Below are 19,160 nucleotides of genomic sequence, written 5' to 3'. Positions count from 1 at the left end.
TCTCTCAAACATGCTCCAGCTACACTAGCCATTAGGTTTGACTGAATTAATTAATTAGACTGAATTCAATATGAAACAAGTATAAAGCATATTTGGGAAGAGATTAAAAAAAAAAAAAAAATAGATGTCTCCGATCCATCCAGACATGGATCTTTAATAATCTGGGAGCCATATAGTGCGTTTATAAACGATGAGAAGAATGTGTGAATGTGTTTGGCCTAGCTCTTTATTCAACTTTTCAAGCAGACAGCTTGCACACGTGCTGTATGCCTTATAGCCAATAGAGGGCGATGTCACTCCACATAGAGCCTATTATACTACCTAATACCTTGAGAAAGGAAAGAAACCTATTTACACCTACTGTGAGATCACTCACTCACTACTGGCCTTGTCAAACCTCTGATTCATTGTACTTTACTTTTTATTTTGCTATGATGTGGATGTGTTGTTCTAAGCTATTTCAATATTTGATCAAAGGTGCACAAATGTGATATATAGGCTACATCACTGATTTAACTTCTTATATCAATTGTTGCAGGATTAGTAAATAAGTTGACTGATTAATAGTCAGGTATTAATAGGTTCTTATTTTTGTGTCTTTCAGGTCTTATTTAGGGGAGCTGGGGATCTAAATATTCCTGCAAATAAAAGGTACTGAAAAAACTAATTTAAAAAGGCAATGTTCTGTATTTGGCATCAACCTCATGAAGTCACATAAAGGTATGTGGCGCTGCATGTAAAATACTGCAGTACTGTCAAATTTTTGTAAAGATTGTAGTTTTATTTAAAGATGCTTACAGTGCAATTGCAACATGTAAACGTTTCCATTAGTGCAGGAGAAAATATACTTAAAAAAATGGATATACACAGACACCCAAATGTACTTTATTTAATTATAAACATAATGATACATCAACTTAAATACAAAGGCTATACGTAAAATAGTGATGATGACATATTACTAATAATAAACATATAATACAATAATAAAATATGAAATAAATACAATAAAGTATATAAATATACACAAAAACAACAACAACAACAACATAACTTTAAATGTGTACATTTACTACAGCACGGTCCAGATTTGTCACATCAATTTATTACATCAGTTCACTTTGATGGTTGATGAGGGAGGGGATAACAAAACACATCTCAATCCGATTGGCTGATTTTCTTGTCGATCAAAATTACCTTTTCTGTGATTGGCTGTTCTCCCGAAATTTTCGGAATTGTCATTTTTGGACTTGAGTAAAACTTCGGCATATCTAGCGGTGGTGTAGCGGCGGCAAGGAGCTGATTCAGAACTTTTGGGACTAAATGGCTACCACAAAGCAGTAAAACAGGTATGTTTGAACACTTCACCATATAAGAATGTGCGCTTTTCAGTTTCACCGATTAGTCGTTGTTTTTTTTCGTAGCTTGTTGTGTTTGCTTTCCCAAGCATGATCCGAGAGTTGATCATTGTCTTCTGGCCACAAGCTAGCCCCAATTTTCCTTTTTGTCTTTAAACGTTACTGAGAGAAGGTAACGACAAACTCCATCAAAATGTCGTCTCGCTAACTGGAAAATTGTGCATTTCATAAGTCGTAGCTTATCGGAATCACCTATATCATCAGTAGCACTCTTTCATTCGTATTTAAAGCTAATACTGACAACTTTTAAGCTAGTTCGTCTGTTATTGTCATCATCTTCTTCCACCACCAAAAAACACAGTAACGACCGTCTACTGAAGTTGACATTTCATGGATAAAGATGTTGCTTAGTGAACAGCTTCTACGCCGAATTGTCTCAAATACATTATTCATTTAGGGAAACTCTTATATATATTATTGTGATGTATCTGGGTTTGCTGACAGCGGCGCCAATTTACAAATGTGAGATTTCTCAACGGAGTTTGGTATTAGTTCTCTCTACAAGCCAGCTAAATTAAGATTACCAGGGCTACAGCGAACTGCCTCCTTGTGACATTCCCACACCAAATGCATCGTGAAATATGTAATTATGCATTTTACGTTGTTGAACTTATAAAGAAGACTAGAGCAGCCTCAATGCTGGTGGGCGGAGGTTAAACTTGATGAAATAACTACTAAATACGGAAGTTGTGAGCGAGTTGAGACATGTCTGTCTCTTCTTGTCAGTTGTCTCGTCTGCTCTAATAATAATAATAATGTGGGTTAGCACTTGAGTGCCTCTCATAGCTTTCCTTTTAGTCACAGCATGTGCAGCATGCTTAAAGGAATTCCAAGAAGCTTCTTTAAACTCCTTGGCATTTATTGACAGATTGGGTCAATAACGGTGTGAAGCATTCAAGTGCTTAACATCAAAATAAAGTAAAATTGTGTTTTTCAAATTTGCTTTTAGGTTTGTCAAGTTTGTAGCGTGGTAATACTGTTTTCGTCGCCTTCAATACTTTAAAAACAACCTGAGGATATTAAAAACTATGAGGATATTAAGAAGACTATAAAAACACAGAATGATGAAGCTGAATAAACAAGCACACTCAAACGCAACACAACAAAACCCTTTTATTCAAGTCTGTTTGATCAGTCAAGGTTTGTAACCTTTTGTGTTTGCTTTTCTCGCCTCAGAAGGAGCTTTTTTTAAGACTTTTTTTCCTCTCTGGTCAGAGCTTGGTTGTTTCACTGCATATTTCGAACACCGTAAACTGGTCTGACAGACCTGAGAAAGTGGGACAGTAGGCCATCATTTCATTCAGGTTGACCTAAATACTCTGAAAAGCACACTGCTGATACTCTCTGGCTGCACATTTACATAAAAAAGCATGCAACCAGAAAGAATACAGGTTTGTTCGGGTTAGGTTTAGATCCAGCCACACCTAATTATATATATATATAGACAATAGATCATTGGTGTTATAGGACAAACCAGTTTGACGTTTGCTTGGCAAAGTGCCCATCGTTCACTTTGAGTTTTGAGGGCCAGCATCCTATTTATTTATTTTTTTTTAAGAGCATAAAGAAGAAAAACAAAGTCTATGTTTAGGGTGTCTGGTAATGGCTGCTGTTCTGGGCAATTTGTTAGCAGAAAGAAGGAGAGAGGGGGAGACAGATATCTTTGTGCATGTTGTTTATGTCTGAGGGAGTGAGTGCGTGCATGCTTGCATAGTTCTGTAGCCCTACATTTGCTTTCATGTGGGTATATGCATATACTAGAGAACAGTAGATCAGTTTACTGGTTTTGTGGGATCTGATCAAAATGTTCTGTGACATCTAGCCTAATTTAGACCCATTCATGGACTTTCATTAATCAACAAATTCCTTTAATCTGCTACTTCATTAGGTACGTCGGACAAAACAAACAATTTGAATACAGCAACTTGGGCTTTTAAGTAATAAAAACGATTAGGGCTAATCTAATAATGAATCAAGATAATAATCTAGAATAGTGCGGATCTGTCCAGCTGCCTTTGTGTCCGCTCCATGAGCATTTTATGCTAATTTAGTTTTTATTTTTTTTTATTTTTTACAGTATTTGCTGTATTTTTTGGACAAGATAATAACATACAACCACGAGACACTAATGAGGATAGGAACATTTAACCCCCAATTGCTCGGGGCGCCTTTCCATGGGCAGCTCCTTCACTGTGACATCTCTCCATTAGTGCATGTATAGGAACTGAGCATTAGGGCTGTGCTCGATTGAAGAAATTCTTAGTCGACTAACACTCATTCAATTGTATCAACTAATCGATTAGTTGATTTGATCGACAGATCTGTAAATCTGAGTTTCTCCGCAAAGAGTCATGCAAAAGCGGCACTTTAATTCTTGTGTTAACCAGAGATGTGCTCGTACATTTCTTGGAAATAAGTCATTCAGCATGAAAAAAGCATAAAACATGACTAATCAACTAAAGAAATCTAAGTTGACTAAGACCAAAACCACAGATTAGTCGACTAATCGACTAAAAGGGAGCAGCCCTACTGAGTGTGCGTGCGTGCGTGCGTGCGTGCGTGCGTGCGTAATAACAACAGAGTGAAAACATTGTAATTTCCCCTTGCCTATTACAATATTAAGGTTCAAGGTTCATTTATTGTCACAGGGTTGCACAACGAAATGCATTTGAAGTCCCTTTATGCTACATAAGAAAAAGAAGAGAAGTGGAGGATGAGGTGGAGTTGAGGGAAGAAGCTGCTCTTTAGCAGCAGAGTGAACATGCTGTTGCTAGGGTGGGTATTGAATCACAGGTTATGTCTCTTATCTTATAAGTGTGACAAGATTGAAACCTGTTCATGTACATGCAGGATTTTCTGGTGCATAGTTCTCATGTTTACAGTGAGTGACCGTATTCATCCTACAGATGATTCATGTTTTCATGGTCCTGTGGTATGCAGCGCTTAGATTAGCTCATTATGGATTTAATGTGGAGATGCTACAGTCACTGTAGTGTAATGTAAGATACCCTCCTGGGCCACAGGAGGATACTGTGTATAATGTATGTGGCAGAAGCATGAAGCCTGTCAGGGACTTCCTCTTTAGACGCTGTAAAGGAAGCGAGGCCGACCACAGCCAGGGGCCAGGTTGTGTCATTCTTTCAGCTCTGAGGAGGACGAAGAAAAAGAAGAAAGAAAGTTACTTTTGTAAACCTTCATCATTTGAATACTTTAACATCTGAAGATTGGAGTAAGCGTTGTTTTCTAACATGGTGTGGGCATGAATGAGTTTCACTGGTGTAACTGGATGCAGGTTACTCCATATTAGTCCACAGTCAGGAGAGGTGTATTAAAGGGAAGGTACCTCTCACATATTGTGTATATATGGAAAACAAAAAAATTGTAGGATATTAAACAAATAAAATAAAAAGCATGACAAAAGCACAATGTTGCCCACTGAAATCAACTTTTTAAAAATCAAAATGCTTCTATTCTTCTGTGGAAACAGTTAAGGATGCACTGCTCTCATACATCAGTGTCAGCACTGACACCGGCGGCAGAGCTGAAAAGATTAATTGATTAGTCGATCAGCAGAAAACTTGCAGAAATGCAAAAAACATTTGCTTGCTCCCGCTTCTCAAATGTGACCATTTGATTTTTCTCATCTTTATATAATAGTAAATACCCTTTGGGGGGTTTTGGCCTGTTAATCCGACAGAAAATGCGACTTGATTTCTCCTTAGGCTGTGGGATTAAGTTACCAATAATCAATTCATTAAAAATGCAGTCAATAGATAAATTGGTTTTAAGTCCCCTTGATTCTTTCACCAAAAATAGACTGCTTTGACAGGAAGACATTTAGGGTAGTGTAAAAGGAAATTGATCTCATCTTCACTTTCATTCTGTCTGCAGAGTGAACAGAGATTTCCATGATGTTTTTGCCCTCCATTTTTTAATATCAATGTTCAAGTCAAGAGTTTCTGGGTCTGATGTAGGGCTGCACGATATGAGGAAAATGTCAAATTGTGATTATTTTGACTGATGTTGCGATATGATTCACGATATTGGAGGGAATGATCAATTTTTTGGATCATCATTCTCATTTTCATTGAAACACAAATAAAAAAAAAATGTACTATAGTCATGTTGTGTGATTTTCTTTTGATTTTTTTTTTTTTTGCAAGAATCCAAACAAATATGTTTTTCTTTAGTCTGTAGGATAGGATTTGTAGGCCCAGGACATCTCTGGAGACCCACAATACTTCATTCAGAATGGTTTGACACACATTTTGCCTTTAACAAATATTGCGCCCCCCCCTGCGATTTTGCGATTTTGATAAAATTGCAATTAATTGTGCAGCCCTAGTCTGATGGTGCCATAAACTCCAAATACGTGTATTGGCAATATATTTTTCATATTTTATGCTATGAATTAATGGAAGTTTGCTTTGAACATCTTATTTTGGGAGTGAAAGGATGCTGCAGCGCTTTTATTTCATTGTCTTTAAGTATTTAATTGTCTTGAACCCACACTGATGCTTTACAATTAATATTCAGAAGACATTTGAGAGTTTTATCAGTGAATACCAGGGGGAAATACTCTAATACTTTAAGGTATTTTGTTGCATACACTGTTGGAAAAGTGTTTCTGTGAGACGTGTTGCCGTAGATGTTGAGTTGCCAACTTTCAGAAGCAGTTGTGTGCGTTTGTGACTGCGGTGACGTTAGAGCTCTACGGGTTGACGTTGCTTTGTGTTCTGTGCTATCAGTTTTCACATATACACCGAATGGCTTTAACATTTAACACGCAGCCAAAATAACCAAATGTAGCAGCGCAGCGGCATTATTTTAGCCATCTTTGATAATGGATGCTAAGGTCACAGGAAGGAGCTAAATGAACTGACTTTATGTTACCTGCTGGGCCTCACTCAGTGTGGTCTGGGGGTCAGGATTGCTTACTAAGTACTCCTATTTTGTGTTTTATTTTTGCAAGGAAGGTTCATGTCGTATCAGACTGAGCAGTCCTTATTCAAATTGTAGGCCATAAAGGTCAGTATCAGTTCGATCCCACGCTGCAGCGTACTGAAGTCACTCATAGAGTAGTGCTGTTAACTGGCTGGTTGCTGGCTGGTAGCGGCAGGAAGTGGTTTTGTTGTTGCCACACGTCCTCTACCAGTCAAAATGCTCTGCATGCAGCGTTGTACTTGTAGTTTTTGTGGTCGAAGATGCAGGTTATTTGACTCCATATACGGTGCATTCAGAAAGTATTCAGACCCCTTCACTTATTCACATTTTGCTATTCACAGTTTTAAATGCATTTTTTCCCCGCTGTACACTTAATACCCCACAATGACAAGGCAAAAACTATATGTTGTTTGCAAATGTATTAAAAAGAAAAAAAACAGAAATATGTGTGATTTAGTAGAAACCAAAGTGGGATTATAAACCAAGAAGGGGAAAAAAAAGGGTTTACAAAAGCATGCACATCCAGATTGATGAATACTAGCTGCTGGACAGAAGAACATGCTCAATACAGAAAAATAGAGTCCGCACACTAGATAATGCTCCCGTGAACGTGTATTTAGTTACCACCAAGTGACGTTTCAAGCATCTGAAGGATAGCTTGATGCTCGTAATGTCACTTGGTGGTGATAAAATATGTTCATGGGAACATTATCAGTGTGCAGACTTTTCCATCTATTATAAAACTAGAGAAATTGCAATTCTTGCCTGATGAACCACCGTTATGTTTGTGTTTAAAAAGATCAAAATAATCAACAGTAACTTTACCAGTAAACATAAGATAAATAACGATTCCTCAGGGCGTTAGCTGACAACATTTTACACTCACTTTTTTTGTGTGTCTGGTTTCAGGTTATACCGCATCTTGTATGTTTTGTAAATTTTCTCGTGTGTGTGTGTGTGTGTGTGTGTGTGTGTGTGTGTGTGTGTGTGTGTGTGTGTGTGTGTGTGTGTGTGTGTGTGTGTGTGTGTGTGTGTGTGTGTGTGTGTGTGTGTGTGTGTGTGTGTGTGTGTGTGTGTGTGTGTGTGTGTGTGTGTGTGTGTGTGTGTGTGTGTGTGTGTGTGTGTGTCAGGAGGCGGGAGGATGTCTGTGGAGGTGGACGTGATGCTGCAGGAGGCGAAAGAAAGCATCGAGGCGGCCCAGAACTACCGCAGTGAACTCCAGCAGCGCCTGCAGGGCCTCAACCAGGCCCGCAAACAGGTGCCTCACCTCTGCACCTAACACAGATCAGACTTGGACTAAACAGGCCGGATAGCGCCACCATTTGGCTGTTTTTATGAAGCACTTTTGGCTTATAACTCCTTTTTAGAGTCAGGTTCAATTCTTTTGTGATGGTGCATTTTCCAGTGATATCAAGGAGGCTTTGAAAATACTTTATTTAGATCAACGCATAAGAGGCACACGGGCATCCTTCAGTTTATCACAATACATTCAAAATCAACACATCTGAAAAGTAACTGAAGCTGTCTACTTAGTAGAGCTGCAAAGATTAATCGATTAGTTGTCAACTCTTAAATTAACCGCCAACTATTTTGATAACTGATTAGTCGGTTTGAGTCATTTCTTAAGACAAAAGTAAAAAATCTTTGATTCCAGCTTCTTAAACGTGAATATGTTCTAGTTTCTTCTCTCCTTTGTGACAGTAAACTGAACATCTTTGAGTCGTGGACAAAACAAGACATTTGAGGACGTCATCTTGGGCTTTTGGGAAACACTGATCCACATTTTTGTCCATTTTCTGACATTTTAGAGACCAAACAACTAATCAATTAATTGAGAAAATAATCAACAGATTAATCGACTATGAAAATAATCGTTAGTTGCAGCCCTAGTACTTAGTTACATTCCACCACTGATAATGGATTTTAATGGTTTCACACACACACACACACACACACACACACACACACACACACACACACACACACAATCAGTCCAGGGTAATATGAAGTGGGTTAGCCCCTGACCCAACAGAGTCCCAGGGGTCTCTCTCTCTCTCTCTCTCTCTCTCTCTCTCTCTCTCTCTCTCTCTCTCTCTGCGCTATCTCTTCCTTCCTCCTGCTGTCTAGATTTACCCCTCCGGCTGCTCGTTGTAAACAATGCTGCTATTTCCTGTCGCTATGCACGTCTCAGTGGAGCGGGACGAGGCCAGATTCTTGTCCAAACACGTGTCGTTTGAATTTATCAACACTTGTTTATACTGTATGTGTGAAATTTGGAAAGTAAAATCATTTGTTGGGTTTTGTTTTGAAAGCGTTAATACATTCTCTTCACTGCGGCAGGGTATCCTTTTCAATTTTTTTTGAGTAATATACAATACAACTTTTATAAAACGTGTCAATGTCTGCAAAGCGTTTCAGCGATGAAGAGAAAATGTTGCTAATAGTTTAGCCTTCTGCTAACTTTAGCCAAAGGGTCATAGTGGCGGCTAGTTCAAGTTCATGTCTATGTAGCTAGCTAGAGCCTCGAATTACAGTTTGCAGTGTTTCCCTACATTTGTGGAAGGTTTAGGTGCACATATTGTATTTAGCGGTGGGGTTAGGGGGAGTTTTTTTTTATAAAAACATATGCAGTTTACCATATCTGTGTTTAAAACGTTGGAAAACCTAGAGCAGATAATAAATAAATAACACTGAAAAAGCTTAAAGAGAACTTGCTAAAGAAAAGTCCACAGCGGACCAACTACAATCATTAGATCTAAGAAAAGTCATTTAGATCTGACGCTCACATTGATTTTACATTGATTTGGCGGCGGTGGTGCCAGAAGCATCCTGGAAAACCCTGACTTCACAAAGAAAACAAGTCGGTCATTCTCATAGAATTGCCGCTATATAATGGCATCGGGATCACAATCTCGATGTGGATATTTGAAATGAATGACTAGTACTCATACAGGTTACTGTATGAAGAGAGGGGCTGAGGACAGAGACGGGAGAGCTGCAGGAGGAGGGCCGGGATTTTCACATTCTGGCGTTTGTTTTGCCTTTTCCAGAAAACTGCCTACCCCAGCTTTAAGTGACTTCTGTGTTTGTGTGTCAGAGACTCCCTCCACCCAATCCCAGCTGCTCCATCATACATTATCCTTGGGCTTTCTTTCCCATAACCCCCTTCTTTCCCACAGCAGGGATGGCTCACCACCAGATTAAAGGAATCCAGGAAACGTTACACACAAACACACAATGAGAATAAGACTGGCGATACCAGACTGTGTGTGTTTGAAAACTCAGACAATACTATCAAAATCATCTTTTCCTTGTAAGAGGAGTCATCCAAACATTCGCCTGATGTCAGATCGTCTCCTCCCATGTTTGATGATGTCTGGTTATATTTTTAGTTTGACTTATTATTTTAACAAAATATTGATCGTTGGTCGTCTGTGTTGCACTGATAGTAGTCAGGAAGTGATGACTGTCCAGGCTTTATCAGTGCAGCAGTTGTCAATCAGCCTTCCGTTTCCTGCTATCTTTCCATCACTCTCTGTGTAGACTCATTGTGTGCGTGTGTACATGCATGTGTGATAGGGACAGAATGGTGGAAGCAGCCTGTAATTATGCATCTCTTATCTCGTATTCAAAGAGGGAATTTGCCAGGCTGCCGAGCATAACAATGACAAACTTTAGCCAAGAAGGGAAACGTTGGGACATAAAACTGGTTCACAAAATATAGTTGTATGATAAAGACTAAAGCTGTTTGTATGTAAATGTTTCTATTAATTATAATTACCACTGTTTAGTCACAGTTTTACATCACCTGCCCAAAACAATTGAAGCCGCAGTGTGTGTGTGTGTGTGTGTGTGTGTGTGTGTGTGTGTGTGTGTGTGTGTGTGTGTGTGTGTCTGTGTCTGTCTGTGTGTGTGTGTGTGTGTGTGTGTGTGTGTGTGTGTGTGTGTGTGTGTGTGTGTGTGTGTGTGTGTGTGTGTGTGTGTGTGTGTGTGTGTGTGTGTGTGTGTGTGTGTGTGTGTGTGTGTGTGTGTGTGTGTGTGTGTGTGTGTGTGTGTGTGTGTGTGTGTGTGTGTGTGTGTGTGTGTGTGCACTTACAGTGCTGCTCATGAGTATAGGAGCCCCTGCCAGTTGATCTTAATGCCTTAATTGAAAAAATAGGCAAAATCCAACCTTTGAAAACACCAATTTTCTTTGTAAATGCTCTTCCTTAAAATACAGGGGGCATAAGTACAAACTCTTGATTGCGATATTTGGTATGCTCTCAGAAACAGTTACTAGATGTCCAGTCCGATGTTATTGTATTTACCTCTCTGCTTGCCCGCCGTAGAATCCTTCTAGGGTGGAAATCCACCACACCTCCATCGCTAGCCCGATGGCTGGAGGATGTTATGCTTTTTCTTAAGTTAGAAAAAATTAAATTTACACTGAGAGGGTCAATGAAAAACTTTTACTTGAGATGGCAACCCATCATTACCTACTTTCAGAACTTAAAAGACTGGAGCCTGAAACCATATGATCTACCTTGCACTTCCACTTTTTTCTTCTTTCCTCTTTGAGAATGCGCGGTACACAGGCTCATAACACTTACTATTACATCGTAATAGAGGCAGGCAGAGTTTTATTTTTAAAGGCCAGTTATTTCATGGATTCAGGATACTATGCTCCCTGATAAAGTTCCCTTGGCCTTTGGAATTAAAATAGCCCCACATCATCACACACCCTTTACCATACCTAGAGATTGGCATGGGGTACTTTCCATAAAATCTTCTCTCAATGCAAATCAAACCAGCTATTAGGCTAACTGAAATAAAACCATGCCAACCTCTAGGTATGGTGAAGGGTATGTTATGGGAATTTAACATAGGGGTGTACTGACTTATGCCTCCTGTATGTTAAGGAAGAACATTTATTTATTTACGATAAATGAGTCATTCACAAAGAAAATTGGTGTCCTTTAAAGGTTGTATTTTTCCTCTTTTTTAATTAAGGCATTAAGGTGATTTTTTTGTATTCCTCTTTTTAATCAACTGTAGCATGGATTCCTATACTCATGAGCAGCACTGTATGTGTTGGTGTATAAAAGTGTGTTCTGCAAAGAGGAGGAACTGAAACACAACCCCTACGCTAATGACAATCCTGCAAGCTTCCTGACAAGCTGCTCGTCAGTAAGGGTAGTCTGTGCTACACTGTATATGGTATGATATTAGTAGTAGAGCCTTCTTCCTCTCTGCCATTGAGCTCCTAAAACACATCAGTGAGCCACATTGTTGGCTCACTGATGTGTTAAAATACAACAAATACTCACTAGAGCACCAAATGTGGATTAATCCGCTGCTGAAAATAGTCCCCGACAAATGCACTATTTCCTCCTGTTTGTTTGATTTAAAAACTACGGTGACCAGCTGTTTTTTTTGGAAATTACTGAGACTTACAAAAAAAAACTGCATGAGTATATATATTTGTGAGTTGTTTTTAAAAGATTTACATCTTCAGTAGGAACCAATAGGCTTGGAACGGAGGCAGACTAACACATGTTGGTTTCGGTCTTTTTGTGGGATTTTTGAATAGTAATGAAATAAACAGTGATTTCTGCAGGTCTGTACCAAATTTAATTGTAATCTGTCCTGAAGTTGTCCAACAATGCTCATTAAATATGTATAAAATGGGTTGAGGGATCCAAAGATCTAAGATCTTCATAGCAAAACAACTGCTTCTCTGTTTTCATGTTGTATATGACAAAGAACTTGAAACTCTAAAAAAACTAAAAACATGTCAACACCTTTTTTAATAAATACAATACAAAATGAGAAGTATTTTAGTAGTGAAGCAATGATAGTATCTATCTATCTGTACGTACCTCGTCTGTGGTTGGACCAGCCCAAATCTTGGCTGTGAGGTTTTGAAATGACATAACCGGAGATCAGAATGGTGATGTTTTATAACAACTTTTTTTTTTCAGCAAGTGTGGTTACTTTCATCTGTGTTTTCTTTGTTCCTTAGGTCCGGGGCAGCTCGGGTCAGGCACGCGAGGCCCTCCGGCGCCACTTCACTGAGCTGCAGGCGGCAACGAGTCAGTTGCTGACGGAGCGATTGGCCGCCCTGCTGGCCGAGGTGGACGCCATTGAGGCGGACAGCGTCAAACCTCTAGATGACTGCCAGAGCCTCATTGAGCACGGGGTGGGCCAGGCCGACGAGCTGCTCAGAGAAGGTGGGTCCCTGAGTTACAACATTTCCTCTCTCTGCTGTTGGACAGACACCATGTGCAAAGGAGTGGTTGTTTGGTGCTGGTTTTGCTGTTGTTATCAGGGTTTTCCCTACCATTATAAGGCTTAGGTGCAGCACCCAAGCTGTTTTGGGCACCACCTAAGCCGAATGAATGTAAAATCATTATGAACATCAAAACTAACTAAATGACTTTTCCCAGATCTAGTGGTTATAGTTGGTCCCCAGTACTCTGGAAAACCAGAGTTCTCGCGAGAGCACAATTTGAATTTGCTCAGCGAGTCACTCCGGCGTTCAGTAATGATGCTCATTAACTATGCCCTTGTAGCCGAGCTGCACCAATCACATCGGTGTATCTGATATAGGCGGGCCAGAGGCGAGCTAAACCGAAGTCATTAGTAAACATTGCAAGATGGCTACGGATGAACACCAGTTGTTTGAAACGGCTTTGTCCGCTACAGTGAACGAGTTAGACTTGGCTTTTTATCTAAAAGAGGAGCAGAAGACGGCGCTCGAATCGTTCCTTTGCAAGAAGGACGTTTTTTTCTGTTTTGCCAACTGGATACGCCAAGAGTTTAAACTACCCAGTGTTTCCTCTATGTTGATTTTATAGTGGCGGCCCAGCATGGCAAAATTTCTGCCACCACGGTATCAGAAATAGGGCTGTACAAATTTGTAGTCGCGGTTGCCTTTTAAATGATCCTGCCGACATAATGCACCCCCTGTTGCCTGCCGATCACATTGCAATTTAACAACAAGTAGAACTATTCACAGGTTATTGGGCCCGTCCAGTTTAACTCCACATACTGATGTGTTGATGTAGTTTATCGTCAAAACGTTTGCTTTCTTCGACTATTTCTTCGAGAGTCGCTGTTGCAGCGAAGTGTCAGTTCCGTTTCATACGTAAAACATTTGGCGGGGGTTGTTGTTCAGACAGACCTGCTAAAAAAGATTCCTAAAGGAAACCCCGCTGGTGCTCTGGATACCTTGTGATTGGTCGTAGTGTTATCCAATCGCGTGCAGTGAGATTTTCAAATGCATGCTTGGTGCCGCCCCTCGAGTTGGGCCATTTTCATTACACATTGCCAGACCCTTAATCTTTCGGATTTGGGTCTGGATTTCCAGGCTAGGTCCCCAGTGGATTTCTTTAGCAAGTTTTGTCCATAAGTTCTTTTGGGAGTTATTTAATTATTATCCGCTTTAGCTTTTCCAACATTCTAGACACAGATGTGGTAATAATAAGGGTCCAAAATGATATATATTTTTTATTGAAAAAAATGTCTTGAGGGAGGACCCCTAAACCCCCCGCCTAACATGTGCACCTAAGTCTTCCACAGACCTAGGGAAAACACTGGTTATGTCATAATAAAATATAACTTTTGGGGTTTTAGACTGTTCTGGTTGAGCAAAACAAGACATTAATGGCTGTCACCTTGGCAATTTTTCCCAGTTTTCTGACTTTTTTGTGGCTAAACAATTTATAATCAACAATGGAAAAAAAAATCGTTGTTTGCATCCTTACTTCTGATAAAATGTTTCCCTCAAGTCCAGTCAGATAAGAAAGCCGTACATGTGTCAAATATGTAAACATAGTCTCTGTCTCTCCAGGGGAAGCAGCTCTGCGTTGTGGTCTCGGGGAGAAGGAGGACAAACTGGGCAGTTTCACCAAGAAGGCCATGCACATCCAGCTGGACAGGTAGGACAGAGACAGGCTGCAGGTGTTTCCATCTATAGAGCAAAAACATATCGCTTGCTATGGGCAATAATATTCCAAGATAAAAAAATAAAAAAGCGGCTGTAACTATCCTGGACAGTGATTCTGGTACTTTCTGGTGTTTTATTTACGGTGTTCTGTGTGTTTTCCAGCCTCCCAGAGGTACCAGCGTTGGTGGACGTGCCGTGTGTTTCCGCCCAGCTGGACGACTCCCTGCTGGGTCTGCTGAGGGAACGGGTGACCCGCCTTGGCTCCGTCTCCTCCCACCCGCCCGTACAGATAGAAGAGCTGCAGGAGAGACCGGGTGGCACCCTGGTTCGCTGGTGTAAGGTCAGCAAGAGGGTGTGGAATAGACACAGTGAACATACTCCCATGCCTAGTGATGTAAATGCAATAATTACTATCTGTGTGCATCAGGTGGATGAGGACTTTGCAGCAGCGGATTATCGGCTGCAGTACCGGCGGTCTGGCAGCGGGGGGAGCCAGTACGAGGACGCCTATATCGGTCGGGACTGCGAGTTCCTGGTTCTCCACCTCGACCCTCACACTGATTATCTGTTCAGGGTCTGCGCCCGCGGGGAGGGTCGCACCGAGTGGAGCCCCTGGAGCATCCCCCAGACGGGTTACACCACGCTCGCGCCGCACGGTAGGTGAAGACTCAGTTACCGTATCTGACCCAGGGACAGCTGCATGCTAACGTGTTTAGAAGATGGAAATATTATCGTGATCCGTGACAGTAGGTACATGTTGATGTTGTCCATATAGGTGTTGATGGGTCTACACCTGTAGCAGGATTGAAGTAATGAATGATGAAAGCCCAGTTTGTTAGCTGATGGTTAGTCTATATCCACAATGGTCCACTTCCGGGTTTGCTCCGGTGCCGCCCGAAATTCTGCCCGGATGCATGTCTTGTTAGCCGATGTCCGTTTCCTTCCGCTTTCTCTGCTCCTCAGATCTCTGCAGGGTAAATCCAGACAGCTAGCTAGACCATCTGTCCAATCTGAGTTTTCTGTTGCACGACTAAAACCACTTTTGAACGTACATGTTCCACCAAAACAAGTTCCTTCCCGAGGCTATTTTGCAGCGGCACCGTGGCTCCATGCGGAGCTTAGCGTCGCCCAAGACGATTGTGATTGGTTTAAAGAAATGCCAATAAACCAGAGCACGTTTTTCTCCCATCCCAGAATGCTGTGTTGACTAGCCAGACCCTCCTCCGCAGTGCTCTGAAAGAAGGTCCGGCAAAGCGAGACTAGCTGAAGTCGACCCATAACTTCCAAAAACATTTACCGCTTGAGAAATGCAACCATGCAGATTGTTTTATTCCAGGTTTTGAGATGTCTTCCTTTCTTTACTGTAATACAATGATGGGAAAGAAATTTGGTTTAGGGTGCTCACAGCATTGAAAAACTGCAACATGAATTTCTAGACATGTATTTTCCTAGATGGGTGTTGCCGCACTTTCTACTACGTTATACTTTCTACAAATGTTTTAAATATACACAAATAAAACACTGACAAATGTAGAAGTACAGTATGTTTTGACACACTTTGGAGGCGTATTTGTACATCATAGCAAGTTGATACACGTCAACAGATCACAATACTCACAGTCATATTTTCTTTTATCCCAGTTACACCCTGAATCGACTCATCCCAGCCACTGTACCTTGAATAGAACTACTTTTTTTTGTGATCAAGTTTTTATTTTGATTTTTCCATGTACTCTGGTAGGGGTATGTCTATGTAAATGTCAGTGGACTGTATTTATAAAGCGCTTTTCTAGTCTTAACGACTACTCAAAGCGTTTTTACATAGTACAGTAACCATTCAGCCATTCAACATTCATACACATTCATACACTGTGGCCGAGGCTGCCAAACAAGGTGCGACCTTCCAAATGTTATCGGACCTAATGGAACAAATTCTGATAGTGAAACAAGTCATTTCGGTGGGGTTCTGATGCTAGAAAAAAAAAATGTTTTCACTGATTTACAGGCGTGTCTTTCCCCGTGTAGGTCTATGGGGAAAAGTCTTTTTGGGCCCTGGCCCAGCGTCTAGCGCACTTCCTGAAGGCCTGAAAAATACTGTGTGTGTGTGTGTGTCTCTGTGTGTCTCTGTGTGTCTCTGTGTGCCTCTGTGTGTCTCTGTGTGTCTCTGTGTGTCTCTGTGTGTCTCTGTGTGTTTTGCTCTCTCATGATCCAGAGTGGTGTCCAGGCACTGAGGGCTACATCCTGAGCAGCAGGAGAAACATCGCTCTACGCAGTGACTCCTCCCAGTCGCGCTGCCCCGTCCTCTACTCCAACGCACCCACCTACTTCTGTGGCCAGACGCTCACCTTCAAGTATGCACGCTGACCCACTCAGATACTAATAGATTTATGGATGCCTTCCAACTGGAAAAATAAATTCACGTTGGATTGTTTTATGTAAATTGTTTTGTGTATGTGTGTGTGTAGGATGTCTGCAGCAGGTCCAATGGATCGGAGGGACAGTCTGGGTGTGTGCGTGGACAGCGGGAGGGGGGAAGAGTCCCTTCAGAGAGACCAGGCCGTCTGCATTTCCACCAACGGTAAGCTGACACGGACAGAGTGTCATTTCAATTTGTTTGAGGGATATAAGGATGGCCATATTCTGTAGCTACCGTATGTCAACAAATCTCACGTACATCCAGTTGACTGTAAAGTCGACACAAAATGCTTTATTCTCACAACCTATTTTCACACATAACGTGTAACTTTGTTAAGTTGTAGTTTAAGTACAGATAGTGCAACTTAACAAAGTAGGGTTAGGGTTAGGTAACTATAAGCAAAACATTGTTGCAGAGTGACGTTTTACTTTGTGCAGTGACAACATTGAATAGAGACTTACAATTTATCAAAAAAGAGAATATGTGTGTGGCAGAGGCTGTCTAAGGGGCAGGAAAAAATGCCAGTGTGCAAATAGTTTTCTAGCTTGTAAGGAAGCCTTTATGGCACGGCATTGTGTTTAATCCACTGGAAGGGCAGCCTAAAGAGGACTGTGTCACGTTTTATTGCACATTGGGCCACCATAGAGCATTTATCATATTTAATCTACCAGAGGGGCATCAAAAAGAGGGCACTTTTGCAGCGTTTCTTTTTTCGAACACGGGGGGCACCAGAGAGGGCGACCCTGAGTCCAACATTGAATCTTAACATTACCTTGTTAATACTTCTATAATGACGCTCAAACAAATGGATCCACGGTAGAGCTGGGCAATATATCGATATTATATCGGTATCCTGATATGAGACTAGATATCGTCTTAGATTTTGGATATCGTAATATCGTGATATGGCATAAGTGTTGTCTTTTCCTGGTTTTAAAGGCTGCAATACAGTAAAGTGATGTCATTTTCTATTATTTGCCTTTACCCACTTAGTCATTATATGCACATCACTGATGATTATTTATCAAAAAATCTCATTGTGTAAATATGTTGTGAAAGCACCAATAAACAACACTACAATATCGCTGCGGTATCGATATTGAGGTATTTAGTCAAAAATATCGTGATATTTGATTTTCTCCATATCGCCCAGCCCTAATCCACAGTTTAACAGACATGTCTTTCGCCATGTAAATTTACGGTGAAAAGTCTTTTTGGCTTCCATGGCGTAACAGTTCCACTCTATGAATGCTATGTCAAATTGGCTTTACTACACTTCCTGGGGGCCTGTAGTAAACATGGAATATGTAAACAATGCAAGTTTAAAAATGTTTGGCTTTGCAAATGTTTTATGAGGAAGCAAATGCATGCATGCTTGTTTTTAGGATACACCAATGAGCTACACATAAGCTACAGTTAAAGGCTCCCATAGATGCTACTCTATTAATAACCTTACTTTACAGATCCAGATTTTAAACTGATTTATGATCTAATTGGTTCACACGCTGCCGCTGTTTAACCCTTGTGTTGTCTTCCCTTTTTTTTACACTTTTTTTTTTTTTTTTTTTTTTTTTTTGCGCCACGTTTTTGAGGCTTTTTCCAAAAAAATCATTTTTTTCAACAATCTTTTTTCAATTGTTTTCTACAAATGCTATCAAATTGAATAAAACGAAATGAATGAAATAAAAGTAGTGAACTGATCATTTATTTTACTTGTGAAGAGCGTTGTAGGGAACCATCCACGTTCAGTTGAAAGAAACCCAAATTTCTGATATAGAAGCTTTTTGAAAATAGGTCAAATTTGACCCGAGGACAACAGGAGGGTTGAAAAAAACAAACAACTAACCATTAAATAAAGTGATGTAACAGTACGGAGCGTGGATGTCTATCCTCTCAGGTGCTGTATTCGTCAACGGTAAAGAGATGACCAACCAGCTGCCGGCCATCACCGTGGGCTCCGCTGTCACCTTCGACATGGAAGTGGTGAACCTGTTTCCCATCAGCAACAACAACCTGAGCGAGGGGGGCAACTTCAAGCTGAGGGTGACCATCGGCTCAGGGAACCGGGAGGTGGTGTTTGATTGGCTGGTGGACCAGGCGGTGGACTGCCTCTTCTTCGGCTGCTCTTTCGTCCACTCCGGCTGGAAAGTGCTGGTGTTTTAACGGATCTTTTTTAATCCGCTGGCGTCCGGGAGCTCGTCGCCGCGGGCTCGGTCATCTCCAGTTTAAATGTTTCTCTTCCGTTGTCCTACCTAATAGGGTGCAGAGTCTGGAAACAATCAGTCATTTCATCCCAGAATTTCTTCAACAGCCGTTAAGTTCCAAATTTGCAGCTACCAGGGACGTCCCAGGAAGGGCTTAGCCCCCAGGGTATGCCTAACCCTCAGCCCGGTCTCATGGCGGTTCGTGATATGGTAACGTTATTGAATCTATTGAGTCGTGGACAGTGTTGCAG

At 41.0% G+C, this 19,160-nt stretch overlaps 1 protein-coding gene across 1 annotated transcript; it reads left to right on the top strand.

Annotated features, from left to right (window-relative positions):
- The first annotated feature begins 1,266 nt into the window (after positions 1 to 1,266).
- On the top strand, positions 1,267 to 19,160 carry crlf3 (cytokine receptor-like factor 3). The gene is made up of 9 exons (XM_028600212.1): positions 1,267 to 1,349; positions 7,493 to 7,620; positions 12,364 to 12,571; positions 14,194 to 14,281; positions 14,452 to 14,629; positions 14,717 to 14,945; positions 16,502 to 16,640; positions 16,755 to 16,867; positions 18,603 to 19,160. Exons 2-9 carry the CDS (start codon positions 7,504 to 7,506, stop codon positions 18,866 to 18,868), a joined length of 1,338 nt encoding a protein of 445 aa, XP_028456013.1. The 5' UTR covers positions 1,267 to 1,349; positions 7,493 to 7,503; the 3' UTR covers positions 18,869 to 19,160.

Source organism: Perca flavescens, chromosome 15 (assembly GCF_004354835.1).
Source record: "Perca flavescens isolate YP-PL-M2 chromosome 15, PFLA_1.0, whole genome shotgun sequence".
Lineage (NCBI taxonomy): Eukaryota > Metazoa > Chordata > Actinopteri > Perciformes > Percidae > Perca > Perca flavescens.
This window is presented reverse-complemented; position numbering and strand designations above follow the sequence as displayed.

Coding starts and splice junctions, on each gene's coding strand:
- crlf3 (XM_028600212.1), top strand. CDS start 7,504: ATGTCTGTGGAGGTGGACGTGATGCTGCAGGAGGCGAAAGAAAGCATC. Junction 14,282..14,451: donor ATGCACATCCAGCTGGACAG/GTAGGACAGAGA, acceptor TGTGTTTTCCAG/CCTCCCAGAGGTACCAGCGT. Junction 14,630..14,716: donor CCCTGGTTCGCTGGTGTAAG/GTCAGCAAGAGG, acceptor TGTGTGCATCAG/GTGGATGAGGACTTTGCAGC.